We start from the raw sequence: 24,723 nt of genomic DNA, 5'->3' as shown, positions 1-24,723 counted from the left end.
AATTATAAATTAATAACTTTTTTAGTTCAATGCCAATGATTGAATTATGAAAACATTGACTATTTCATCATTTACCACAATCACCATATGTGATGACATCCAACAAAAATGATACACCAACTTTCAACTGCTTTTATTCATCAGAAGTGGCTTTAATAGAATAGCAACTACCAAATGCCTTCTTCCTAAAATTGTGTTGATCCTATTTATAATTTGTAAGCTTCTGCTGCAATAGTTACTGTTGTTTTCTTGATCTGCCCAATTTGTCAAGAAAGTTTTTCTGATGTTATATCTTGGATGGACTATTGGTGGGAGGCTATTGTGTAGACATTGTCAAAGAAGGGGAAAAAAATAGAAGAAAACGAAGTATGACTCTTACAAAATCAATAGAAACCTATTATAGATATGAATGAGAGAACTACAAATTTGACTTACATGTATCTATTAATACTAAAAGTTATGCTTTTTCAAATATATTCTCATATCTATTCAATCACAATGTTTCAATTTTAACACATAGCCATTGAAAAGACACTTATTTAATTAGATAAATATTTAGATAAATATCTTTTGACAATCAACTATTGCATCCCTTTTTAAAAAGTTGGAATCTTTAACAAAGATTTACAACTTTTCAATTATATGGAAAACTATAATCCAATCAATCCAATCTATCAACTCACATGAATGTGTTTCACTTTTGAACTTGATGTGTCAAATAAATGATATATTGTAGTCATATGATCACACAGCAAATTCACAAGCTCAATTGTTTTCTTGAGTTTTCGGTCAAAGTAGTTTTTCTTTTTTAAAAAAATTATCAATCTCATATTGAAAATATTTGTTAAAGTGGTATGTTGTTTTAAAAATTACAGTTAGTAACTGTGATTTTAAATTTAAAACTAAAATCACAATGACCAATTGTGGTTTTATATACTCAAAAAAAAAAAAAAAAGTTACATGAATGAACATGTGATAGCAAAGATTAGATTGACAAATATTTCGGGAGAATATCTACTTTGGCTATTTTTCTTCAAAAATACTATTTTGACCTTAAACTCTTGATTTCTTAACTATCAAATTGTCAGCTAAGTGCTTAATCCAAAAGGCTTGGGTGGTTGCCATACTAGCTATAAGCTACATATTTAGCTTCTATTGTATGCCTAGCAACATAAGTTTGCTTTTTTACTTAACCATGATGTTGCACCTCCTCTAAATAAAAGTGTATGACCACTAGTAGATTTTTAGTCATCATGGTCCCTGGTAAAATTTGCATACGAATACCCATAATTTTTTTAATCACCTTATGTAAAACATAGTTTATTTTTCTTAGTACCTTAAATATATCTTAATACTCTTTTAATAGCTGGCCAATGCTCTTCGCTAAGATTAGTTTAGTATATGCTAACTAATACCATGATACAACATATATCCGACCTAGTACTAGTCATTGTATAATTAGACTTTCAACTACTTGCACATAACGAATATTTTTCATTTACTTAATTTCATCTTTATTATTTGGACTTGGTGATTTGCTAAGTGTAATATCTTTCTATGTTGGCATAGATATTGTTTTACATCCACTCATATTGTATCTTGTCAAATTAAATATATGATGTCGGAATCAACGTGGTATCAATTTGCATTCTAGGGTATCAATTTGACATTTTTCTTGTCTTTTCATGTTCTTGTGCACTCTCATGCATTTTCAACTCCTTCACCTTACTTCCATTGCCCTTGGGTCCTCCGATTTTTATTTTTTATTTTCAACATTCTTCACTAAATAAATATATTTAGGATCAAACCAGTAGATATATTAGTAGTGGAACCACTATCAAGACTTTTTTTATTACCTTCCACTACAATAATAAATATAATCATTCTTTGAATCCTAGACAATTTGTAGTCTTTTAAATTAGAGAGCCCTCCATATGAGCTAATTGTTCTATCCTTCTTACTTGGTGTAGCTTGTTACATGGGTCATAAGTGAGAACTTAGTTTATGTTTGGGTAAGTAATTTGGGACTTAGCATACATTTAAATTAAAAGGTAATGATTTGCATTCAATTTTTCTATAAAAACCTTCTTTTATATATGAAAAAATATTGGTTTTGTGTGTGAACATTATACTCATAAGAAGAATTATTAGTATGCTCATGGTGTATTTGATGATTAGTATCACCCCTCCCAATATTAGTGAGTTATTTGTAAATGAACTCTTGCACATTTTCAGAAAAAATTTCAAGTTCAAAATCCTGTGCAATAGTGACAAGGCCCATAACATCAAACTCATCAATATTTTTAGATAATTAAGCTTAAGTTTCATTCAACACTTTTCTGATTGTATTCAATGATAGAAAAAGGTATTTGTCTCAAGCGCAAATTCAGCCAAAACTTGAGTTACTTGGTTAGTAAATTCACTTGGTCTGACATTGATAATTTCCATCTCAACACCGGTTGCTTCCAAGTTGACTATTACCTCTAATTGGGTCTATATGTACGTATTCACTATGCACATTTTCTAAGGGTTGTTGATCATGTGGAACCCTCATATAGTAAGAGAATTTGATGATGCAATAGAAGGAGATTGAGTGTCTCCCTTCTAGCTAGGGTTAACATTTTCATTCACAAACTCATATCGTTTTTTTTAGAAATAAGATCAAGATTTATAGTACATGATGTAAGATAATCCAACAAGTACATGGCCAATGTTGATTCCATCTTTACAATTCTCTCTTCACATATTATGTCTAAAGTTTGATAAGGTTCATTAGTTAAAGCTTGATAGAAACAACCTAATACTTGCCAAAGTTCTATACCATGATAAGGAAAGGATTGATATCATGGCACCCAAGATTGGCTTATTCCTTCATTATAAAATTGTTTAAAATATACTAAAGTTTTAAAGGTTATCCTCCTTTAACCCATTTATATCCCTATTAATAATCATAAAATATATAAATAAATCCTAACCCTAATCCTACAAGGAACAGTCTAAATATAATATAAAACTGACAAAAAAAAAATCATGAAGAAGCAATTTTAAAGAAGGAAACAAGTCATAATAAGTTGACATTGGGTTGAAATCAACTTTAGAATCGATTCTCTATTGAAATTTCAACATCGGATGTTAATCTCCAAATATCCGAGGGTAATAGATTGAGAATGCAATACTAAAAGGGACATAAAGGAGTTTGACATAGAAAATGATATTGGTTTGTCCTCTATTGTTGATTTGATGTTGAAATGAATTTTCTCTTTCACTTCCACTTTCCATATCAAAATTTCTTGATTCTATCAATTTATTGTCAATTTACTCCAATAGATGCTTCCTAGTTAATTAGAGCCACAAATTGTGTTTTAATGGCACATATTGAGAATTAGTTATGCAATATAAAGGCTCAACTCACTCAACTTAATTTGAATTATTGATAAAAACTTTGTCTATCTAAGATACATCTTTAGTTAAATCTTAGGTTTAAAGATACAAGTTGCAAGAGTAGTCATTCATGGTAGAAAAGATGCCAAATATGTTTAGAAGAAGCTCTAAGAATGTGAAACTGATGAGAACTCTGAATTTATTCGTTTCCTTACCCTGGATCGAATAGAGAGCAAGTAATCTACCCTAGGCTTCTCTAGAAACTATTCTAGTAGAAACAATGGTAAAAAAAAATCAAATAAAATAATAATCTAGAAAAAAGAAACCATACCTAGATCTAGATGTTCCCAAATCTAATTTATGCGGTGAAGAACAAGTCTGAATTCGTAGGAGATGTTGTCTACCTATTAGCCTTCCAATGATCTCTCCTTAAAACACTCTAGGCACAAGAAAATAGTGGACTTTTCTCTCTTAGATGAAAAGTAGGGTTTCTCAATCTCTATGGAGGCTCTTTGGAAAAAGACAGTAAAAGAGTGTAGGAAACCCTTAGGGGTATTAGGACTCTTAGTGGGCTTAAGTAACTTAAGTTCAATTAGGCTTGGACAACCTAATCTAGCCCACTTGGATCCTAATTAATTAATTAGCCCTATTGGGCTCCAATTAGTTAATTAACCTATGCCAAAAAGTTAATTTCTATGATCTAGTGCAACTTGTATTTTTACCAAAACACTCTTATGCACACTTATGAACCCTAAAACCTAATATCCTTAAAACAAATGTGTTTCCTTGATTTAGAAGTTCGAGTGAGAACTATTGGGATCCATAAAAAAATATTGGCTTCCTCAAAATCCAATTCTGAAGTTGATTTAACATTCCACTAAAGAAAATTAATTGCACTTTAGTATCCTATGTTATTACAATAAAACGAAAGCTTGGGTTTGTGTCTTAATATTTATTCCATGCAGACTCCCCATGAACTAATATCCATAATCTAAGAAGAGAGTGTTATCACCTATCAAGATAGCCTTGAATCATGATTCATTATAAGTCTTATTCAATGTGCATCACATATATTATTGTGTTCACCATGAAAAAACCATCTCGATGACTAAGATAAGTCATCCCTTCAATCAGGAGGTAGTGCATTATAATCTTAAATTGATTGCCTAAATTCATGAACCAACTATAGACAACTCATCATCCTAAAAAAAACCCATGACCTAGATCTTCTATGAAACTTTTAATGCACCCAAATCATGTACAATGTAAGTGATGTAGGGCGTGTATGCTTAAATAATCAATTAACACATATGAGATAATAAAGGGAAACCAAGAAATATATATCAATAAATATAAATGAATATTACTCTGTTATATTGATTCGTTCCCAATTGGTGTCTCAGCTGATTCATGTCCAGCTGGTGCTCCTTGACTGAGGAAGTGATCAACAAAATTTATAACCTATATCACCATGCATTAGGATAGCTTTAGCTAATATAGTATAGTGGCTCTAGGAGCATTCACTGGGAAGGGTTTTCAACTCTCCACTGATACCAATTCAAAGCTGAGTTGGTACTTTTTCATTTCAAGGTTAGCTTTAAAAGAAAACATAAAGATGTTTGAGTGAAAAGGGTTTGGTCTTAAACTAACCAAAAAGAAAGTAATGGAAATTACTTATGAAGAAAAACATTCCTTGGAGGTTTAGGTTCACAGGGAAGGTTCCTTATGCAAAAACAGAGCTCTGGTCATTTGGTTCATTTCCTCGCATTAGAGAATTAACATATAGTCAATTCTCTAACCGGTGTTGTACAGATGTAACCTTTAAATGGATTTCAACTCTAATTCTCTCTCACTGATGCAACTTGTAATGGCTCGTGCCTCTCACCTAGCATTTGCCATTCAAGGTGATCTTTAACTTTGGACTTCCTTTCTCAAGCTCGCAAGAGATAACTAATGGATGTCTCATTGTAATCCAAAAGCTTACCAAGTGTTGGCAATTCTAGAAAATCCTACCTCCAAGTCACTTCCCAAAAGCTTGCAAGAGATAAACAAGTGCATCTTCATGGACGGAGATCACGTGCCTTACCAAGTGTTGGCTCAAGTGACTTGAAGGTGTTTTATGTTAACTAAAAACATAGAAATCATTTAAGGATCACACTTTCTCTTCATTAATGACTGAAACCACAAAGCTACTAATTCATGCACTTGGAACCTTTCCCGGCAACCTTAACTCCAAGGAACTAAAAGTCTAGCCACTCATTCTCTGAGGAAACTTCCTCAAAGCTTGTTTGGCTAGTAAGAAAACTAACGAGAAAACAATTATATGAAGGAAAAACAGAGCAAGTGCTCTGTGAATTATATTTCTTCCTTTCACTAATTACATGATCGATCCCTTTGTAAAGAAAATTACAAACTATATATATGAGGTTATTCACCCTTTGTACTTACTTAAAGACTAAGGAATCCTATGATAGGTGGATTACAAGGAGAGTTTGGGGATTTAGACAACAAATATCTAAAACAAAATATCTCAAGATGTCGGTCGGAAATATCTCAAGATGTCGGTCAGAAATATCAGGAAGCTTCAGGAGAACACCGCAGTACTACATACTGAGAGAAAAACTCTCCTGGTAAGCGCTATCAGAGGATCCGGATATGTCTGACTAGAGAAGTTGAAACGTCCTCCTCTCCCATCCGGTTGTGAGATATCCGGATGTAAAATGTCGGCGCACGGAATTCCGGATATGAAATGTTGGCGCACGGAATTCTTCCCCGGGTGGACTGAGCTATGCTGCGCAAGGGGGACCATCTGCGTGTGCAAGGTGTAGGGACCCCTCTCCTGGATGACACGGAGCGCGCAAGGCTATCCGGATCAACTCCATCCGGATTCCCCAAGAGGACATGTGGCGCGCTCCCCCTATCCGGACTCCCTCAGGAAGAGGCACACGACACTCGTGAACATCACACCCGGACGATAGCATATCCTATCCGGATATGTTGTCCGGATCATTGACTTCCGCCGCCATCCGATGGTGTGTCCGAACATCTTTTACTTCTTGCATTCCAAAGAACTCTCCTCAATCTCTGATTGCTTTGGTGATAAAAAAGCTATCAAAACACCAAAACTTAACACAATTTGATTAGAATTGATTGCAAGGGTCCTTAATATGTTAATTGGGTTAAAAGGTGTTAACTAATACTCAAAAGAGTTCATTACAAGCTATGAAATAGCACTTTTTGAGTAGTAATCATATATTATGTCATGCTTTCTAAGGCTCAATCCTAATAGAAACATAATGAGAGCTTTGACAACTAAAAATGGAGAAAGGATGAGATATGAGAAACAAGTTTATAAAGGTTAATGAGACACAAAAAGAAAAGCTAAAGGCTATAAAACTTGAAGTTTAATATAGGAATTAGAGTTTAAGATCGCCTCATAGTTGCATATACTTTCACTTTGACGTGAATCTTGAAGGATTCATTAAGATCATTTCAAGCAGGACACATATCAATTTGAAGCTTGAGAATTCAAAAATCTAATGCCTCAAATAGTGCATGAATTGGAGATAAAATGAAGAAGTTATAGCCACTTGAATAAGCAATACAGAAACAGAACCTCATGTTAAAATTGGATAGCCATTTTGACGATGTTTTTGTTGGAATGAAAATTTTGACATGAGAAGTTCATATCAAAATAGAGGTTGAAATGCACATTACCATGTCAAAATTCCTAACTTACCAAGTTGAAATACATGTTAAAATTGATTTCGACTTTAGTTACTCCAATTCCACATTACTTGTGAATTCTCAATATGAAACATTTTGACACTTCTCCAATCCAAAATGGGGCCCAGACATTCTAAAGTTAGATTTTTATTAGTTTTTAGTTATTTTTAAGCACTTTTTGGAAAATAAGTGACCAATAGGAACATGCCACATGTAAGGTTCTTACCCAAACTATAAAAACTCAAATTTTTAGTTTTTTTTTTTTTGAAGAGTTTAGAGTTTTTTTTTTTTTTTTTAAAGAATAAGATAGAAAAGGATCTTGCTTGGTATTTCTTTCTCAATTATTATCAATCAATATATTGCTTTTGAATTCTTTAATTTTCAAGAATAACTCTTTATCTTTCTTTAATGGATTGTGTAGGTGACAACACACCTATGAGAGGTTAAAAGGCTTTCTTGGGATATGAAATATGAAAAGCTAAAGTAGGATTTAATGGGAATAGTTAAACTCAATAATGAAATAAAGTAGGGGCTAAGGAATTGGTATGAAAAGTAAATGCCCTCTAATTTTAGCTTGGAGGATGATACAATTGTCTATTCTTTGATATCATGGATTCCTAGTGATTCTTAAATTCTATTTATGTAAGGTTTTATCATTGTTATATATACCTTGAGCCAAATCAATATAGAGTGGTAAACGTTAATATTAAAAACTTTAGTTTTGGAGTTTAGATGCAATAATTATGATATGAATGTTCCTAAATTGTTTCCAATCTACAAAGAAGTGTAACGGGTGTAAAAAGCCAATAAGCTTTCAACTCAATAATATTTTTTTCCTGAATCTTAACATGTAAGAAGGTGGAATCCCCTTTTGAAGGGGTGGAGACTAGGGTTCCTCTTTGAAAAACTGAATGTCAAGAGTGTCTCAAGCCTTAAAACCTTAAAAGAGGTTTATATAGGTTTCCTTGTGGGTTTAAGTGACTTGAGTCCATTGTAGACTACCAAATTTTATACCCATTTTAGAAGAACCCATCTTGATCATTCATTTTCCCCTTCATTTACACCATTCATTCATCTAAAACCCTAAAGACCACACATTCTTTCCATCTTCAGTTGCCTACTCCCATTGGGATTTCTCCTCCTTTTTCCTTTTCCTTTCTCTTCTTTCATTTCTTTTCCTTTTTCTTTCTCCACACCCACCACCACCTCCATGGCCAGCCACTACTTTGATGTTGGTAGCATCACTAGCAGTTCTACGATGTTGACCAACAGTCCTCTTTTTCATCTCATCTCACTCTTTCTCATTTCACTATGTATTCTCTTTCTCTCTCTTATTTCTTTTCTTTCCCATTTTGTATTGCTACCATTCTTCACCACCCTACCTTCACTGTGCCTTCCTACCAGTGACTATCTCGGCTACTAATCACCACCGACGAGCCTCTTTGATCGATGACACTTCTCTTCCCTTCTCATCTTTTTTTTTTCTCTGTTTCTCTATCTTTCTCTCTTTCATTTCCTATTTCTTCTACACCTGTTTTCTTTGTTTCTCATTCTCTTATCCGTTAACCACACCACATGCTTCCATGACTATCATCACATGACACCACCCTTTTCAAGTCCACTACCACCATTTTTTCTTTATTTGGGTTTCAAGATAAGTCCTCATTTCCTTATTTTTATTTATTTTATTTATTATTATTTCTTGATCTTCATAGTGCATTATTTATGAATATTGAACTTAGGATTGTAGATACGTTGTATTGGTTATTAATTGGAATTTTGGATTTGGGACTATGGTATGTTGGATATTTTCATTAAGTTTCATTTATTCATTTGAACCTATTTTTATTGATGAAATTTATTGAACTAATTTGATGATAGTTTGTTATTAGTGTCAGACTTATTTATTTATTTATGCTATTCTTATTTTCTATGCATGAGCCTATTTCTTAGATTTCTTTGGCTAAGCCTGAATGCTAAACACATGGAGGGTTGGATTTTCCCATGGGAGGTTATATGAAGTGAAGAACCCTAAGGGTTTAAGCAATGGGGATGGCTTGGAGAGTACTACTCTCTATTTTTTTTTTGTTTTATTGTTCTTTCACTGCATAATATTGGGTATATTCCCTTACTTGTTTATTTATTTCTTTTTATTTATCTTTAGGAATATTTGTTTACAGTATATTTTTTTTAAGTACTTTTTTTTTTCTCATATATATGTTTGTTATATTTTAGTTTTGATGTTTATCTTTAGTCTTTTTATTATTTTATCTAATTTATTCATATTCTCCCATATGTTTATTGTGAAGTTTCTTTCCATTTCATTCCATTGTATTTTCAAATATCAAATTTATAAATCTAATTTTTTTTAAAGTAAAAAAAGACTTCAAATCTTTTTCTTTTTAATTAAGTGACTTTTCTACAAAATTCTTATAGTTTTTGTATAAAATTGCAAAGTCACTTCTTCAAATAAGATTTGTAAAATCACTTTTTCCAAATAAAAACTATAAAATCACTTTATGAAAATAAATTTGTAAAATCATTTTCCAAATAGAAACTAGAAATGCTTTAAAAAACAAAAAACTACAAAGTTTCTTTCAATAAAATTGTAAAAATGTCAAGATCTTTCTTTTCAAATAAAAATCTCTTTTTAAATAAAAAATTTGAGTTGTAAATAATTTCAGAAATAAAATTTGTAAAAACATTTTGAATAAAAATTAAATTGAAATACATTTTTTATTAAATTGGTAAACAATTTTTTTATAGATAAAATTCAAAATTTCTTTCTTAATAAAATTGGACTTGAAATAAATTTGTAAAATTCCTTTTTGAGTAAATTGGTAAAAAAATATTAAAATAAAAATTTGATTGAAAATAAAAGTTGAAATAAAATCTTTTCTGAAACAAAAATTGGATTGGAAATGAAAGTTGTATTTAAAAAAATCTTTAATAAAAATTGGATTGTGAAATCATTTTTGTAAATAGGATTTGTAAAAAGAAAAAATATTTCTTAATGGAATCTCTTGTTGTAAATAAAGAAAAATAAATAAATTTGTGAAATTCTTTTTCTAAATAAATTTAGAAAAAGATTACTTTTTAATAAATTTGTTAAGTTTTTTTTAATACTTTGTAGGAAAGCCACTTGTTCTTAAATAAAATTTGAATTGAAATTTCTCTTTTTTAATAAATTGGTTAAAACCTTTTTCCTCATAATTTTTTTCCCAAAATAAGAATCAAATTGATGCTTTTTAAAATCACTAATAAAAATCAATTTCTTTGTAAATAAAATCAAATTAGAATTTTCTTTCTATAAATGATTTTGTAAAAATCACTTTCTTTTAATTATTTGTAAAAAAAAAAAGTCTTTAAACAAAAATTGAATTGAATTCCTTGAAAATAGAATCATAAAAATTCATTCTTTTTCTAGTAAAAATAAATAAAAATCATTTTTTTTATAAATAAAATCAAATTCAAACTTTTCTCTTTAAATGAAATTTTATTCAATAAACTCTTCTAATAAATAAATAAATAAATAAATAAAAAAACACCTCTTTCAATTTGAATAAATAAATCAAATCATTTGTTAATAAACTGAACTTTATTTGTAAATAAACAATTGAATTTTCTTTAAAATTGTGTTATGACATTTGGAATAATAAACATATTTTCTAATAAATCATTTTGTGCTTTTAGCTTATATCAGTTTTTTATATTCTTGTAATTTATTTTTTAGCTAATGTCATGTTGTATGTTTGCTTGTATTGTGTTTTTTTTTTCAATATTCATGTTTAATTAATCAATTGTCATAATTTTCTTCATTTGTCTAGTAGAGACCATAGATATACAAGGTTAAAGGGCTGCTATAACTTATTACCATACTTTCCCAATAGGCAACTTAATTCCTAAATCCATTTTTGGTTTACAAACTTGTCATTTTTTCAAATAAGGAATTACACAAAGTTTTCTTTCTTACTTTATTTTCTTTTTAAAAATAAACTAAAATAAGTGGAGACTAACTTTTTCAAAAATCAAATTTTCACTAATAAAAAGCAAGTCTCACCATTAACTAGGAACACAGATGAAAAATACGGGTCCACACTCATCTATGGTTTAGGTCACTTAATCTATCCCATTTGGTCTTAATTAATTAATTAGCATAATAAAAAAAAGACCATTCATAGACTCTAAAGCAACCTTGTGTTTTTACGAAAACATCTTTATGCATATATATATATATATATATATATATGAATAAGGAACCTAAATATCCCTCGATAAATGTACCACCAAGGAATATGAGCATGAAGTACTATTGAGACCTATAAGAAAATACTAACTCAAAATCTAATTCTGAAGTTGAATCAACATCCTATTATAGAGAGCCAATTGTACTCCAATATCTTATGATATTAAAATGAGATGTAAACTTGTGTTTATGACCTACTATTCATTGCATGCAGAGTTCCTATGAATTGGTGTTTGTAATCTAATGAGGTAGATGCTATCAACCTCTCAAATCTTTGAGTCTCAAATCCTTCTATAATATAATCACTTGACATACTTTAACTCTCTAAGAGCATATGTCAAATTCCAGTTAAGGAATTATAACGATCATAAATTTCCTGATCACGTGTCTTTAAGATTGAAAGGAATCCCGAATCACTCTATTTTTTATCCTATGATCAAGTTAGGCGCATAAAAACTACCTGAGGCATTTAGATATTATGCAACAAAAGCAAAAATTAAAGACCATTTTTAACATTAAAAAGATATATAATAGTGCTTTAGAAAACAATACCTCTAATTTGGATATTCCCAAATCAATTCCTTTCGATGAAGATCAATCTTATAGCCATTGGAAGTTTTGTGAACCTAAGATCTCCTACCCGATGGCTCTCCTTTTTTCTTTAGCACACAAACGATGAGAGGTTTGGGAGGGTGGAGGCTAGGATTTTCTCTCATTAGATGATGGAAGACTAAAGTATAGAAACCATTAGCCTTAAGGGGGTATTTTATAGGGTTCCTAACTGGGTTTAAGTGACTTGAGTCCATCATAGGCTTAGATCACTTAATCTAGCCCAAATAAGATTTTAATTGATTAATTAACTCTACATGATCTTCTAATTAATTAATTAGCTCAATTCAAAAATATTGTTTACTAATCCCTATACAATCTTTTGTAATTATCAAAACATCCTTATATGCATATAAATGAACTAAGAGTTAATTCAACTCTCATAAATTGTGCCAATAAGGTATTATCTCCTTAAATGTCCAATGATACTAATTAATCTGAGAAAGATAACTCTAAACCAAAATGGAGCAACCCTTTTTATCTTGCATCATGCACTTGAACAAATGCTTGTTAATGTAGATGATATAGCATAACAAAATTTTCATAATCTTGCATCTATAAGGACCTTAATCCCAAGAATTTATTGTGCCTACTAGATTTTCATATAGAACTAAGTAGACAACAAATTTTGACTAGTGACAATGTCTCTATATTATTCCCAATGAGTAGATTGTCATCTACCTACAAGATCTTAAAGCACCACTATGCTTTCACTATGTCTTCTTGTACAAACAAAACCCTTTATTATGAAAATATCTGGTTGCATCATATAGATACTAACATTAAGATGACCTTTCAAGAATGTTATCTCGATATCTAATTGTTGTATCTCATAAATGAGATGCACCACAATAGATAGGAACGCTTTGATGGATTTGAATATGGCTACTAGTGAAAAAGCTTTTTGTAATATTATAAAAATATTAAATCAAATTCAGGTTAGGCTTAGGTTGTTTAAATTTTGATCCAAATCCAACTTCAGTTCGGGTTAAAAAAACTTAACCCAAACTCAACTCGAGTATTAAAAGATGATTGCTCAAATTCATCCAAACTTCATGTTGAGTTAGGTTAATTCAATCAAATTACACCTCTAGTGTAAGTGAAAATATGATAACACAATCAAGGTACTAAAGATATAAAGATTTGATTAGATTGCTTGAGAGGTACCTTCAGAAAAGTGTGACTAATTAAGTTATATTACGTATGCATTTAGGCCTAATTACTTTATACTAACTGCTTTGTAACTTGATTTCATTTCATTTATGTTTTAGTCTTATTTTTTATACTTTAATCATATTATTTATAGCTTCATCCAAACGAGTTAGATTTTTTTTCTTTTTGTGCATTTTCAATTATGAATACGAGGAATTGAATAAGTACCTCTTTGGTAACTTCGTTTTTTTTTTTTTCCAAAATATAAATACGTGATACTACAATTATCTTAGAACTTTGATAATTTAGAATATTTTGCTTATTTACATTGGAAGACATATCCAATTGAAGAAGATTCTTTTAGAGTAGTTTTCAATATGATTCAAAGTAGGAGAGTAGTTGAGAGACGAAAGAATATATAACCGAATTAGTTAGGCTTTTGTACGCCTTCTTAGCTCACACGATACGCCCTTCCATCATTACTTCTCATATATCCTTTTTATATTCCGTTTTTTCTTATCTTCTTTACAAAACTCTCACCCTCTCTCTCATGCATGCACTACACTTCACCTACCAAAGTAAAAGCCAAAACCCCAAATATAAAACCAAAGATTTTAGACTAACGAAGAATTTGAGCTTTTGCTTTTACCTCTCTCAGCCCATTTGCTGAGATGGGGTTTTCTTGGATGAAGTGGGTGCTGTCTCTTGGATGATGTTGCAGTTACCTATTGCTATCAAGTAATCCAAGTTTGTATGGATATTCGCTTTTGTTTCTTCTCCTTTTCATTGCTTTCTTCTTTTGTTTTTTCTTAGTCCCAAGGATTATTCAAGCTTAATATTCATTTTTGTCTAGTTATCTGGTAGCTTAAACTTTTTGGCAATGGATAGTTTGTCATGGAATTGTGTTTAATGCAGGTTTTTTGAAGTGGGCATGATGTTAATTACAGGAGAAATGGTCAACATGGTGCAGAGCCTCAAGGAGAGGCTGAGGCCTCTTGTGGGATTGAAAAGCTGGGACTACTGTGTTCTTTGGAAACTAAGTGAAGATCAAAGGTTGAGTGAAAAGCTTCAATCTATGTCTTGTGCTATTTGTGATCAGCTCATGATTCATAATTCGGTTTTGTTTTAGGTTTCTGGACTGGATGGATTGTTGCTGTGCTGGAAGCGAAAACAGTACTCAAAATGGTGAAGAGGAGATTCTTTTTCCTGTTTCCAGTGTACTTCCTTGCAGGGATGCCATGTTGCAGCATCCAAGAACCAAATCTTGTGATCTTCTTGCCCAATTGCCTTCTTCTATTTCCCTAGATTCTGGGTATCTCCCTTTTTTTCAGCCTTTTCGCCTTAAATGACATACAGTTAAAACTTCACCTGACATAGATGCTTATAAGCAGCATTCATGGACAGACCTTGATTTCAAACCAACCCAGATGGCTCAACTTCTGTAATAGTTCAGATTCAAGCGTTCTCGAAGTGAGTAGTATTCCAAATTCCTATTTAAACTAGGCCATATCCCCAATCGAGATAATGATTTTCCACTTGGGTTTTTGCAGGAAACAGTTGGGACCAGGCTCTTGATTCCAGTGCTGGGAGGACTAATTGAACTGTTTGTTGCTAATCAAGTACTATTAATGTTTCGTATAATGTTGAAAATATTAATTAGCTGCATCAAATTGTGCCTGATCAGTTCTTAACATAGTATTTTCAGGTTGATTTGAAGAAAAATGATCTTTTCATGATGAAAATGAAATTGGTAACTTCATTTATTTATTGAAATAGGTAGCTGAGGATCAACACGTAGTAAACTTCGTCACAACACAGTGCAACATAATCTTGATGGAGCAGGAAGCCATGATGAATTCAAGCAATATTGATACAATCTTCTCAGTTAATGCCAATGCAGGCAATGCAGATGAGGAAAAGGATCCCAACAATCATTTCCAGGCAACAATTTCCCCAGTAACAGCATTGGAGAACTTGAATGATCTGCCATTTGACATCTCAGTTGAACGAATCCGCCTATGCAGCTCTCCCATGAACTTCTTGCAGCAATTCAGTTACACCTCTGAGAGTAGCGTCAAGAATGATATCTTCTTTGAAGGATCCGATGGCTCATTTCTTTCAGAGAAGGTGATTAACCCCTTTATGTCCTCAGATTGTGGATTTCAGGAGATGGAGGCAATGCAGAAATCCATGATGGTGTGTACTAACAATTCCAAAAACATGCATAGAGAAATGATGGAGCCTCTAGCAAACAAGGAGCAGCTGGGTGATGATAAGGATTCGAGTACTAAACAAATGGCAAACCAAGCTGATTCAGTATCAGACTGCAGTGATCAGATTGATGATGATGATGATTTGAAGTACCGAAGGAGGACTGGAAAAGGGACTCAATCAAAAAACTTGGTCGCTGAGAGGAGGCGAAGGAAGAAGCTTAATGATAGACTCTATGCGCTTCGTGCTTTGGTTCCCAAAATATCTAAGGTGGCTGTCATTCTTCTTTGGCCTGGTCAAGATTCTTCAAGATTAATTCACACTATGATTAGTACTTTTTACTGATATCTGATGTATTTTTGATTCCTAGTTGGATAGAGCTTCAATTCTGGGTGATGCAATAGAATTTGTGAAGGAGTTGCAGAAACAAGCAAAGGATCTTCAAGATGAGCTGGAAGAGCATTCAGACGATGAAGGGGGGAAGATTAATGCAGGCATCAACAGCAACCATAACAATGTCCAATCTGAAATTCTGAACAATGATGGATCAGGAGTTAACATTGGGTCTAAAACTGAAAATGAAGAAGCTCAAAACGGGATTCATATGGGAGAAGCAGGCAATGGCAGTGCCTGCAGGCTCCCTAAGCAAAACCATGAAACTGATCAAATCAACAATGACAAAGCACAGCAGATGGAGGTACTTGATGATATTTATTGTTTCCATTCTGTGATTCTCTTTTCTGTGTGTTCAATTGGAAGTGAAAGTTGAAACTATGCTGCAGCCCCAAGTGGAAGTGGCTCAGATAGAAGGCAATGAGTTCTTCGTTAAGGTGTTTTGTGAGCACAAGGCTGGCGGGTTTGCGAGGCTGATGGAGGCTCTGAGCTCTCTAGGCTTGGAAGTGACAAATGCAAATGTAACAAGCTGCAAAGGCCTGGTTTCTAATGTGTTCAAAGTAGAGGTAAGGCCACCCTTGAACACTTCTCATCAACTGTTTGATAAATTATTTTCATGTGTATCTGTTGATTTTCTCATCTTGGTAGCAGAAGAGGGACAGTGAGATGGTTCAAGCTGACCATGTCAGGGACTCCTTGCTCGAGTTGACAAAAAGCCCATCTGAAAAATGGTCTGATCAGATGGCTTACCCTTTGGAAAATGGCGGAGGCTTGGACTTTCACCACCACCACTACCACCTTCACAGCCATCTTCTCAGTTCTCACCACCTCCACCACCATCAGAATTAGCATATCACTTCGACTTTTTCCTTTTTTCCATAACATATAATACTGTTTACATATGATCATCTTCATGGTTCCAAAAAAGAAGTTCCTGAAAAATAAATGAAAGGGGAATATTCTCAACGTGTTTATTCTCTTAATTTCAGTGCAAAAATTAAACAACCCATTGATGTTATGGAGTTATGGGACCATCAAACTCATATTTAACAAGAAACAAGTTAACCTTTCGCACCTATTTTGGATCCATTTTTAAACAATAAAATAAAATAAAATAATGCCTACCTATCTTTATTTTATTTGTCTTATTTTATATTTATTTCGCTTTATAGCTTTTAAATAATTCTCTAAGTCATCCTTCTACTTTCACCAGTGCTATGGGAGGATATCCTTCCATCTCCCCCTTCTTTTTCCTCATTGTTGAATTGTTTCATACCTTTATTCTCTATTACTTGAAAACATTAAGGACAATGTTTAGGTTAGGTCAGGGGGTGAGTAGTTATTGAATATTATATGAATAGGATGTGATGATATATGGGTGGTAAAGGATGGGTTAGAATGAAAAATTTACCAAAAAAAAAAAAAACAGGAACCCTTGTGCATACTTGTACCTCATACTTGCACTTACCCTAAATTCAATTTTGAGAGTCTTTCTTATCAAAATTTTGGAGGCTGAGTAAGTTGAAACTAGGTTACATCAATACAAAGGGTCAAATTACTTGATTAGGCAGTAGCCTAGTAACAAACATGGTTCAACTTAAAACCTAAACCATTAATAATCCAAGTGGATATTTCTTGTTCACCCTTTATAACACATGGTGCACATAGACGAGTGAGGTAGGTTGAAGGCATCAAGGGTCTAAGTTCTTGTATGATAAATTTTGGGTTTATTATCCTTAAGTTGTTGTTGGGTTTGCCTTTGGCAAGAGTCCCTATTGAGTAATTTAGTACCCTTTACTCCTAGGTAAGAGTTGAGGTTCACATCAAAATGTAGGTGTCTTGAGATTGAAGCATATGTGGAAAAACCTATAATTGACCAGAAACTAGGGTATGAATCCGAAGAAAATCACTAATTAATCCTAGTGCCCTAAAGCCTTATGGCTTGGGAGTTGCTAAAGCTTTAATAAAAATGGGGGCATATATGGGGAACTATATCAAAGTTAAGAAGAATTAAGCCTATTAGATTTTACAACTAGGTTAGAATAAGGCTACAAATCAATAAGGTACTTTGATATTGGTTTATTCTCACATCGAGTGTTGAACCTCAAAAGGTTATTATGCAAAACACTAGAGCTATATCAAAATTTTGCATGAGCTTGTTTTCAAGAATGAAAATATCGGTAATCATGGATATATCGATACTTAGATTTTACAAATATATCGGATATATCAGAGATATATCGGTAGATATTTTGACACAAAATATCGATACACAAAAAATTCATCAAAACTTATGAAAATGTAAGTAAAGAACTCTTAAAAATGAAATTAGAAGTATAATAGACATTTTAAAATTGTTTTGTTGAAAAAATTAATATATGTATGATATGATTTGCAATATTAAATTTAATTATATAGTATCGACTGATAAGAAATGTGAATTTTGTAAGTGTAAACTCATTATGAAATTAAATTATTATAAATATACTAATTATATGATTTAAATATATTACTATATTAAGTTAATTTACTTACCTCTATAAAAAATACATTAATTAATTATAAAAATGTACTAATTTAAATTCAATGTTATACTAATTTAAAAATGTATTAAGTTAATTTATTCTCAATATACTATTATTACACTTGAATATCAAAATAAAATAAAATAATTAATTTAAAACTAAATTATTGCAAATTTACTAATTATGCTATTTAAATATATTTATGATTTTTATTTTAAAATATTGGTACATTTTGATACAAAATATTTTTATTTAAAAATATTGATAATTTTATTTATGATTTTATATTTAATTAGCATACAAAATAAATTAAAGCATAATTAAAATTAACTTATTTATAATAATTTAATTTTTTATCGATTTTTCACCGATATATCTTCGATATATCCAATATATCTCCAAAATTTCAACGATTTTTTCTTATTTATGGTCGATATTTTACTTGTATCACCGATATTTACCAATATTTTCGTCAGACGATATATCTTATCTATATATCATATTTGTCTTCTCTGATACACGATATATCACCGATATATCGCTAATATATCCCAATATTTTTTTTCCTTGCTTGATTCCCACTGTCACATTTGTTATCAATTTGAAGATTTCAAACTAATATTTTCATTCCATTGCTTAATATTGTATTCGGCTTATCAAAATAGTTGTATAATTATCTACTCTCTAGAAATTTCAATAACATAAATCTATTCAATTTATAACATTTTCTCTAACATCACTCATTTTCTTTTACTTCATAGGCTTTAGATTCTTGGTTTGTTTCCAAGCCAAACTGATGATAGAACCTATCAAATCAATTTCAAGACTTTAAGATTGGGAGGGACATTAATATATAACTTACCAAGGCTTGGATTGTGGTCATTTCACCATCATGACTTCACCCTCATTTCCCTCCCTTCACCAAGGTTTTGCAATTGTGCAACCTCCCTTCTATCTATGTATTTGCCATTGCCCTGATCGTGGAGGTCTTTGCCATAACCTTAGTTAGAGAGGTCTTCGTTATTCTCCTAGTTTTGAGTACAAGAGCTTCATTTCTAAAACTAGGGCTTGACCCTGTTTGTTTTATGCAATATTGCATTTGTCATGTTATCCATCACATATGCATCCATGTAATGAGAGAATTCTTTGGCCCATTTCCACAACTATCACATGCTTAAATAATAAAAGAGCAATTTTGTCCATGTACATCACGTGGACCTCACATCAATTTTGCATCTTTCATAGATTTCTAGGCCATTATTAGGAAATGAAGCCCCAGCGAAGCACCATTGTTCTAATACTGATTACTGAAAGCCATTCATTCATTACCTTCCACCTTTCGGAAGCCATCAAAGCATTTGTTAGGTTCAAAGATTAAAACGTTGCGAAATTTGGGTGAAAATATCAACATTATTTCAATGAAATATCTTCAAATTTCAGTGCATCGACCGGTCGTGATACCAAAAAGGGATGGAAATCTTGGCTTGCCAAAAATCAACCAATATTGTCGTTATTTACTAGTATTTCTCTATTTTTTTCCTACATTTTTTGATATTTCTATGAAAATTCCTAGTATTTCTCTAAAGTCTCTTGATATTTCTCCTCGATTTCATGATATTTCTTTAATATTTTAGGATTTTATCCTGATTTTGTCACTTTTCTCTTGCTTTCACGTACGAATGAAGTATCATATTAATAAAATCTTCATCATCTGAACCCAAGACATGAAATTAATATTAAATTAAAAAAAAAATTAAATGAATTACTTTTAACTATGGTACTTTAAAATTTCATTCAACGGATCTGAAAATCATCATAATAATCTTCTTAATTTATTTTTTTTATATATTTTTAAATAATAATTAAATATTATATATGCACACTTATCATTCTTTTATAGACTTAAATACATCTATACTAATTAGATAATAATTTTAATATTAAATGTGTTTAATAAATATATTTTCAACTTTTACAAATTAATATTATAAATTTTATCCATATATATATAATTTTCTCTAATAAAACAATTTTAAAATATATATTATTATTTATTTTTTATTTTTTTGAGTTTTCATAAATTATTACTTATTTTACCATCAATTTCTTTTAAACTGGTATTTTTTAACCAATTTTCTGTCCAACATTTTTCTATATTTATCTAAATTTTAACTACCCATATTTTTATAATTTTCAACATTTTAATCCTTCCTTAGCTCTCGCACAACTGAGATAAATTACCATCCTTACATAGATGAAGCAAATGCCTTGAAATATTTCACCATGACTCGTTATGAAGGAAACGAACAAGCAGATGTCGGGGTCGCGCCAGCTTGGTTGACCAAGTGGTTCGAACTGAGCTGACAAGGTGGGTCATGAATCAGTCTACAATGGTCCAGGTCATATCATTCTCGAAGATCCAGTGACAAACTTCAATCCGGCCAGGGCCCGAACCCAATGCTACGAATGCACCATGACCTGCGCTCCAATCGGAGGTGTCCAAGTGACAGATGGCAACACCATGGTTAATGTTGGCTTTGGTTTTCGGGTCCAGGAGGTCCGCTTCATAGACCCGAACCTTGGGAACGAAGTGGCAGTAATAGAGTAGATAAGGGAACAGGCTCTGGTGGCAGGACACCGATTTGGTGACTTGTCCACCGTTGATCCCTTTGACCGACCCGATCATTACGTTTTGTTTTGACCCTTCGACGGATTGGGTGGTGCGAACCACAACGTTGCGGCCGAGGACGGTGGTGGCGAAGTCGATCATGTCCTCGATGGAGGGGACGCAGCGCCTGGTCTCGCCTTTGCTGGGTGCTCTCTCGCAATCATCCAATGCCTCTGTGAACATGTGCTCCATGCTTGAGTTATCCGCGGCATGGAATATTTTCTTCATCTCCTCGAGTTTGGAGGTTGAAAACGGTAATTTGGAGGAAATACTGCGGGGCAAAAACGACCTTTTGGGCATTTTATCCCTAATGTCCGGCATTGGCATCACAGTCCCCTTCTTCAGCATCGACTCGCGGAAGAATTTACCCGGCTCGATCCACCTATTTACGGAACTGCCATTAGCAGCCGTGGAAATCATGGTTTCAGAGCTTTTGTTAGTGTATCTTGAAAAGGAGATGCCCTTTTTAGCGTAGTCTGTGAATGTGTTGTTGACGCCGTAGAACTTGAACCCAATTTTGTGGCCCGTCGCCCCTTTGCCATACCCAGTGAAAGTGTCCGTGCCTTCGTTGAATGATTGTCCATAATTAGCGAAATTCACCTCCGCGGAGTGGGAATTCTTGGCGTAGGATCGGAAAGAGTCGTCTCCTACGTTGGATTGATTTCTGTAACTTTTAAAGGTGTCGATCCCTGAATTACCGCCATCACCGTAGCTCTTGAAGTTGTTCACTGGTACGTTACCGCCGAAGCCGTAAGAGGTGAACTTATCGTTGGCGGCGTTGGCAGTTCGACCATAGCCGGTGAATGTGGATCCGATTACGTTGGTGTTCTCTCCATAACTCGTGAACTCGTTCGGAGATCCCTGGCTGTTTTTGCCGTAGCTGGTGAAGTACTGATCCCCAGCATTGCTCTCTGTGGAGTAACTCCTGAACGATTGTTTACGGGTATTGCCATCGGAACTGTAGGAGTTGAATCGGACGTTGGGAACATTGGATTCTTCGCTGTACTTCTTGAACTCTCCGACACCGCGGGTCGCTCCGGATCCATAACCATTGAAACTCAGATCCATTGTATTGCCCTCGGGACCATAATTATCGAAATTGTCGTTGTGGCCGGCAGAATCACGGCTGTACCTCCTGAATGAGTCGACCGGAAAGTAGTCGGTGTAGTTCTTGAAAGAGTCGGTTCCTCCGTGTCCACCAGTTCCGTAATTGGTGAAGTTCTTGTTGGAGTAGACGGCGAAGTTGGAATTGGGTCCATGCTTCTCCAAACTCTGCCCCAAATCAGGAAAGCAGAATAAATTCGCCGACTTACAGAACGCCGGCAGGTAGTTGGAAAGGGCATTCTGAGCGGCAAGTTTAGTAAAAGTTGCAGACTCAACTGCACTCAATGGGGATGCCCTGGAGAGAAGAAAGGTGGACTTTTGCAAGTCACTGCCGATCTGCTTATTCCAATATCGAACCAAAGCCGCTTTGGGTGTGAATGGGTTTGCTCCGTCCCGCGATTCGCCTGCAACCTCACTGCCTCCTCCCAAAGCAACCTGCATTGTAAATTAAAAGATGAGAATTCAAGAAAAAGAGAAGAGAATGCTGAGAAAATACAACAGAGAGGTGGCAACAAAATCAATCCTACATTGAAAGCTAAAGCTGAGTACAAAAAAATCAGAAACAGATGACTCATAAGTTTAAGTCGTTCAAGCTTTTTTTTTCTGTTTCAATTTGAGAGAGCTGCAGACGTTGGTGGGCATTTTTTCGTTGGGTTTGAATCAGAAATTTATAAAGCTGGGTTTATGACGATGAAAGAGCTGAGTTAATAATTCAATATTTGAAAGAAAAAAGTCTTATGGAAAAGCTTGATTTTCCTTAGAACCATATGTGATAGCATGGGATACAGCAAAAGTTTCTAACGCTATATAAGTATGACTTCTCTTAGGACCCTTGAACCCAAAGTGAACAATATTTATACAATTGGGAGTGAATTATCACAAATGGTATCAGAGTCAATCTTCGATCTCAGTGTGGAGATTTGTTTGGTCTCGTAGAAGGTGTTTATCTATTTGACCCTATAATCTCATACAGACACAACGTCTTACGTTTTAAAGCTAACGAATAATATCTATACGGTTGGGAGTAGATTGTCACATATACAATCCTATTACCATGAAAAAAATCACAAAAAATAAAAATAAAAATTCACTATATCAAAAATTTGTCCACAGTTAGGGAGCGGATCGTCACATATACAATCCTGTTACCATGAAAAAATCACGAAGAAAAAAAAATCACTATATCAAAATTTGATAGAGATGAGCTCATAATTATTATAACCTTAAAAATTATGCATCATATATATATATATATATATATATATATATATATAAAATAGGTTAATCAAACTTGATTTCGTAGTGAAGTTTTTCGAATTGATCCAAATAGTATTTAGATCACTAAACTCTAATAAATTCATGTAAATGAAATTCATCTTTGTTGAAAAATTAAGAAACCTGACTAATTGTAATGTAAGTACTGCTATCCTTTCTTCTTAAAAAAATTATACATCCATTAAGTACGAATTAATAAGAGAGATAGTTTATAGTAACTTATAATTATCCACTTAAAAATATATTAAACTTTTGGATAATAGTAATGGAGTTATTTATAGTTATTCTAAATAACAATAAAATATTCCTGACGTCATAAATAAATATGCATGAGGCAGGAAAATAGTAACTCCACTGCAGGAAATGGAATTCAAATTGGAAAAGTAAAAGAAAATTCCTGCAGCTCAAAGTGGAAAAGTAAATAAATAAATAAAGGGCACCTCTAAGCAGCCGCACGCATATCCTGAGTGGGGGCACGTTATTTAAACAGACATACGAATGTTTGGCCGCCATTTGGATCTTTTTATCATGATCCAGACCCCACCATTCTTGAGGCTCCTCGAATCCTCAATTACACTACGACTAACTAAAGCACGGCAAGGGGGTATGAAGAGAAACCAACCATGGTGGTTTCACTTTGTACTGTTTACATCTTCGGATTTTCTAATTTTATATATGATGGTCATTGTTTCACTTTGTACTGGTTCTGATGTCTCTACAATTGGATAATTTTTATGGCTTCAATTTTAGTTAATGTTGGATTGGCTTAAACATTGACAAAATCTATCTTTAAATATTGTGTTTTGTATAGATCAACTAGGTAGTTAATGCCTTATGCAATTCAAGATTTAATACTTTAAATTTTTGTTGGATATTTCAATCAAAATTTGTATGGATTTATGGAAATTTCGTAAATTTATATTCAAACTTAATGATTATTTTTATTACATGTATGGATCTAGAGTAAGTAGAAAAATTGCCTACAAAAAAGAGGTGTATAGGGATGACTAAAAAGTCTATAATTGTTAAGAACCGGGGTAAGAGGGTTAAGGCTTATAATAAAGTACAATCCTTATGGTATTTCTATTGTACAAACTTTTGTGCATCTCACAAGTTATTTAGGTATATTGGCACGCACTATGGTGCCAATTAGAAATAACATTTAGGGAGATGTACCTATACAATTGAAGAATAAGTTTTGGGACTCCATTTAGGTAAACTAGTTGTTTCAATATATAACTTTTTTTTTTAATTTGGTTTATGAAACATTTTCATCTACTAATAACTATGTTAATGCCTTATAGACTGCTTTTACATTAGATGGTAAAAACAAGAGGAATTGTACGCTAATGATAGGCAAATGCTTTCAATCATTCAATAACATATTGATTGTCAAGTATGTCATTCCTTTGAAAGACTAGATAGAGGTCCTT

At 32.7% G+C, this 24,723-nt stretch overlaps 2 protein-coding genes across 4 annotated transcripts; one reads left to right on the top strand and one right to left on the bottom strand.

Annotated features, from left to right (window-relative positions):
* The first annotated feature begins 13,657 nt into the window (after positions 1 to 13,657).
* Positions 13,658 to 16,684, top strand: LOC100251619 (transcription factor ABORTED MICROSPORES). Of its 3 annotated transcripts, none has more exons than XM_002263930.4 (9): positions 13,658 to 13,852; positions 14,030 to 14,167; positions 14,244 to 14,426; positions 14,506 to 14,584; positions 14,665 to 14,733; positions 14,891 to 15,595; positions 15,696 to 16,022; positions 16,108 to 16,284; positions 16,370 to 16,684. In XM_002263930.4, exons 1-9 carry the CDS (start codon positions 13,824 to 13,826, stop codon positions 16,565 to 16,567), a joined length of 1,905 nt encoding a protein of 634 aa, XP_002263966.2. In that variant the 5' UTR covers positions 13,658 to 13,823; the 3' UTR covers positions 16,568 to 16,684. The 3 variants fall into 3 exon arrangements, with proteins under 3 accessions (XP_002263966.2, XP_019075824.1, XP_010651162.1); XM_019220279.2 differs by having other exon boundaries at positions 13,658 to 13,861; XM_010652860.3 differs by having other exon boundaries at positions 13,658 to 13,865.
* A 3,787-nt stretch (positions 16,685 to 20,471) lies between these two features.
* On the bottom strand, positions 20,472 to 22,773 carry LOC100248300 (polygalacturonase 1 beta-like protein 3). The gene is made up of 2 exons (XM_002266779.5): positions 22,543 to 22,773; positions 20,472 to 22,450 (listed from the first exon to the last, which is right to left on the bottom strand). Exons 1-2 carry the CDS (start codon positions 22,588 to 22,590, stop codon positions 20,624 to 20,626), a joined length of 1,875 nt encoding a protein of 624 aa, XP_002266815.1. The 5' UTR covers positions 22,591 to 22,773; the 3' UTR covers positions 20,472 to 20,623.
* Between the last annotated feature and the right edge of the window lie 1,950 nt (positions 22,774 to 24,723).

This window comes from Vitis vinifera, chromosome 1, assembly GCF_030704535.1.
Source record: "Vitis vinifera cultivar Pinot Noir 40024 chromosome 1, ASM3070453v1".
In the NCBI taxonomy this organism is placed as follows: Eukaryota; Viridiplantae; Streptophyta; class Magnoliopsida; order Vitales; family Vitaceae; genus Vitis; species Vitis vinifera.
Note: the sequence above shows the minus strand (reverse complement) of the source record. Positions and strands in the feature narration are given on the sequence as shown.

Bases quoted from the DNA above. Each gene is read 5' to 3' on its own strand.
- LOC100251619 (XM_002263930.4), top strand. From the start codon at position 13,824: ATGATGTTGCAGTTACCTATTGCTATCAA. The intron at 15,596-15,695 runs GTGGCTGTCATT...TTTGATTCCTAG, and splicing joins TGGTTCCCAAAATATCTAAG to TTGGATAGAGCTTCAATTCT. The intron at 16,023-16,107 runs GTACTTGATGAT...ACTATGCTGCAG, and splicing joins ACAAAGCACAGCAGATGGAG to CCCCAAGTGGAAGTGGCTCA.
- LOC100248300 (XM_002266779.5), bottom strand. From the start codon at position 22,590: ATGAGTCATCTGTTTCTGATTTTTTTGTACTCAGCTTTAGCTTTCAAT. The intron at 22,451-22,542 runs GTAGGATTGATT...TTTACAATGCAG, and splicing joins ACTCAGCTTTAGCTTTCAAT to GTTGCTTTGGGAGGAGGCAG.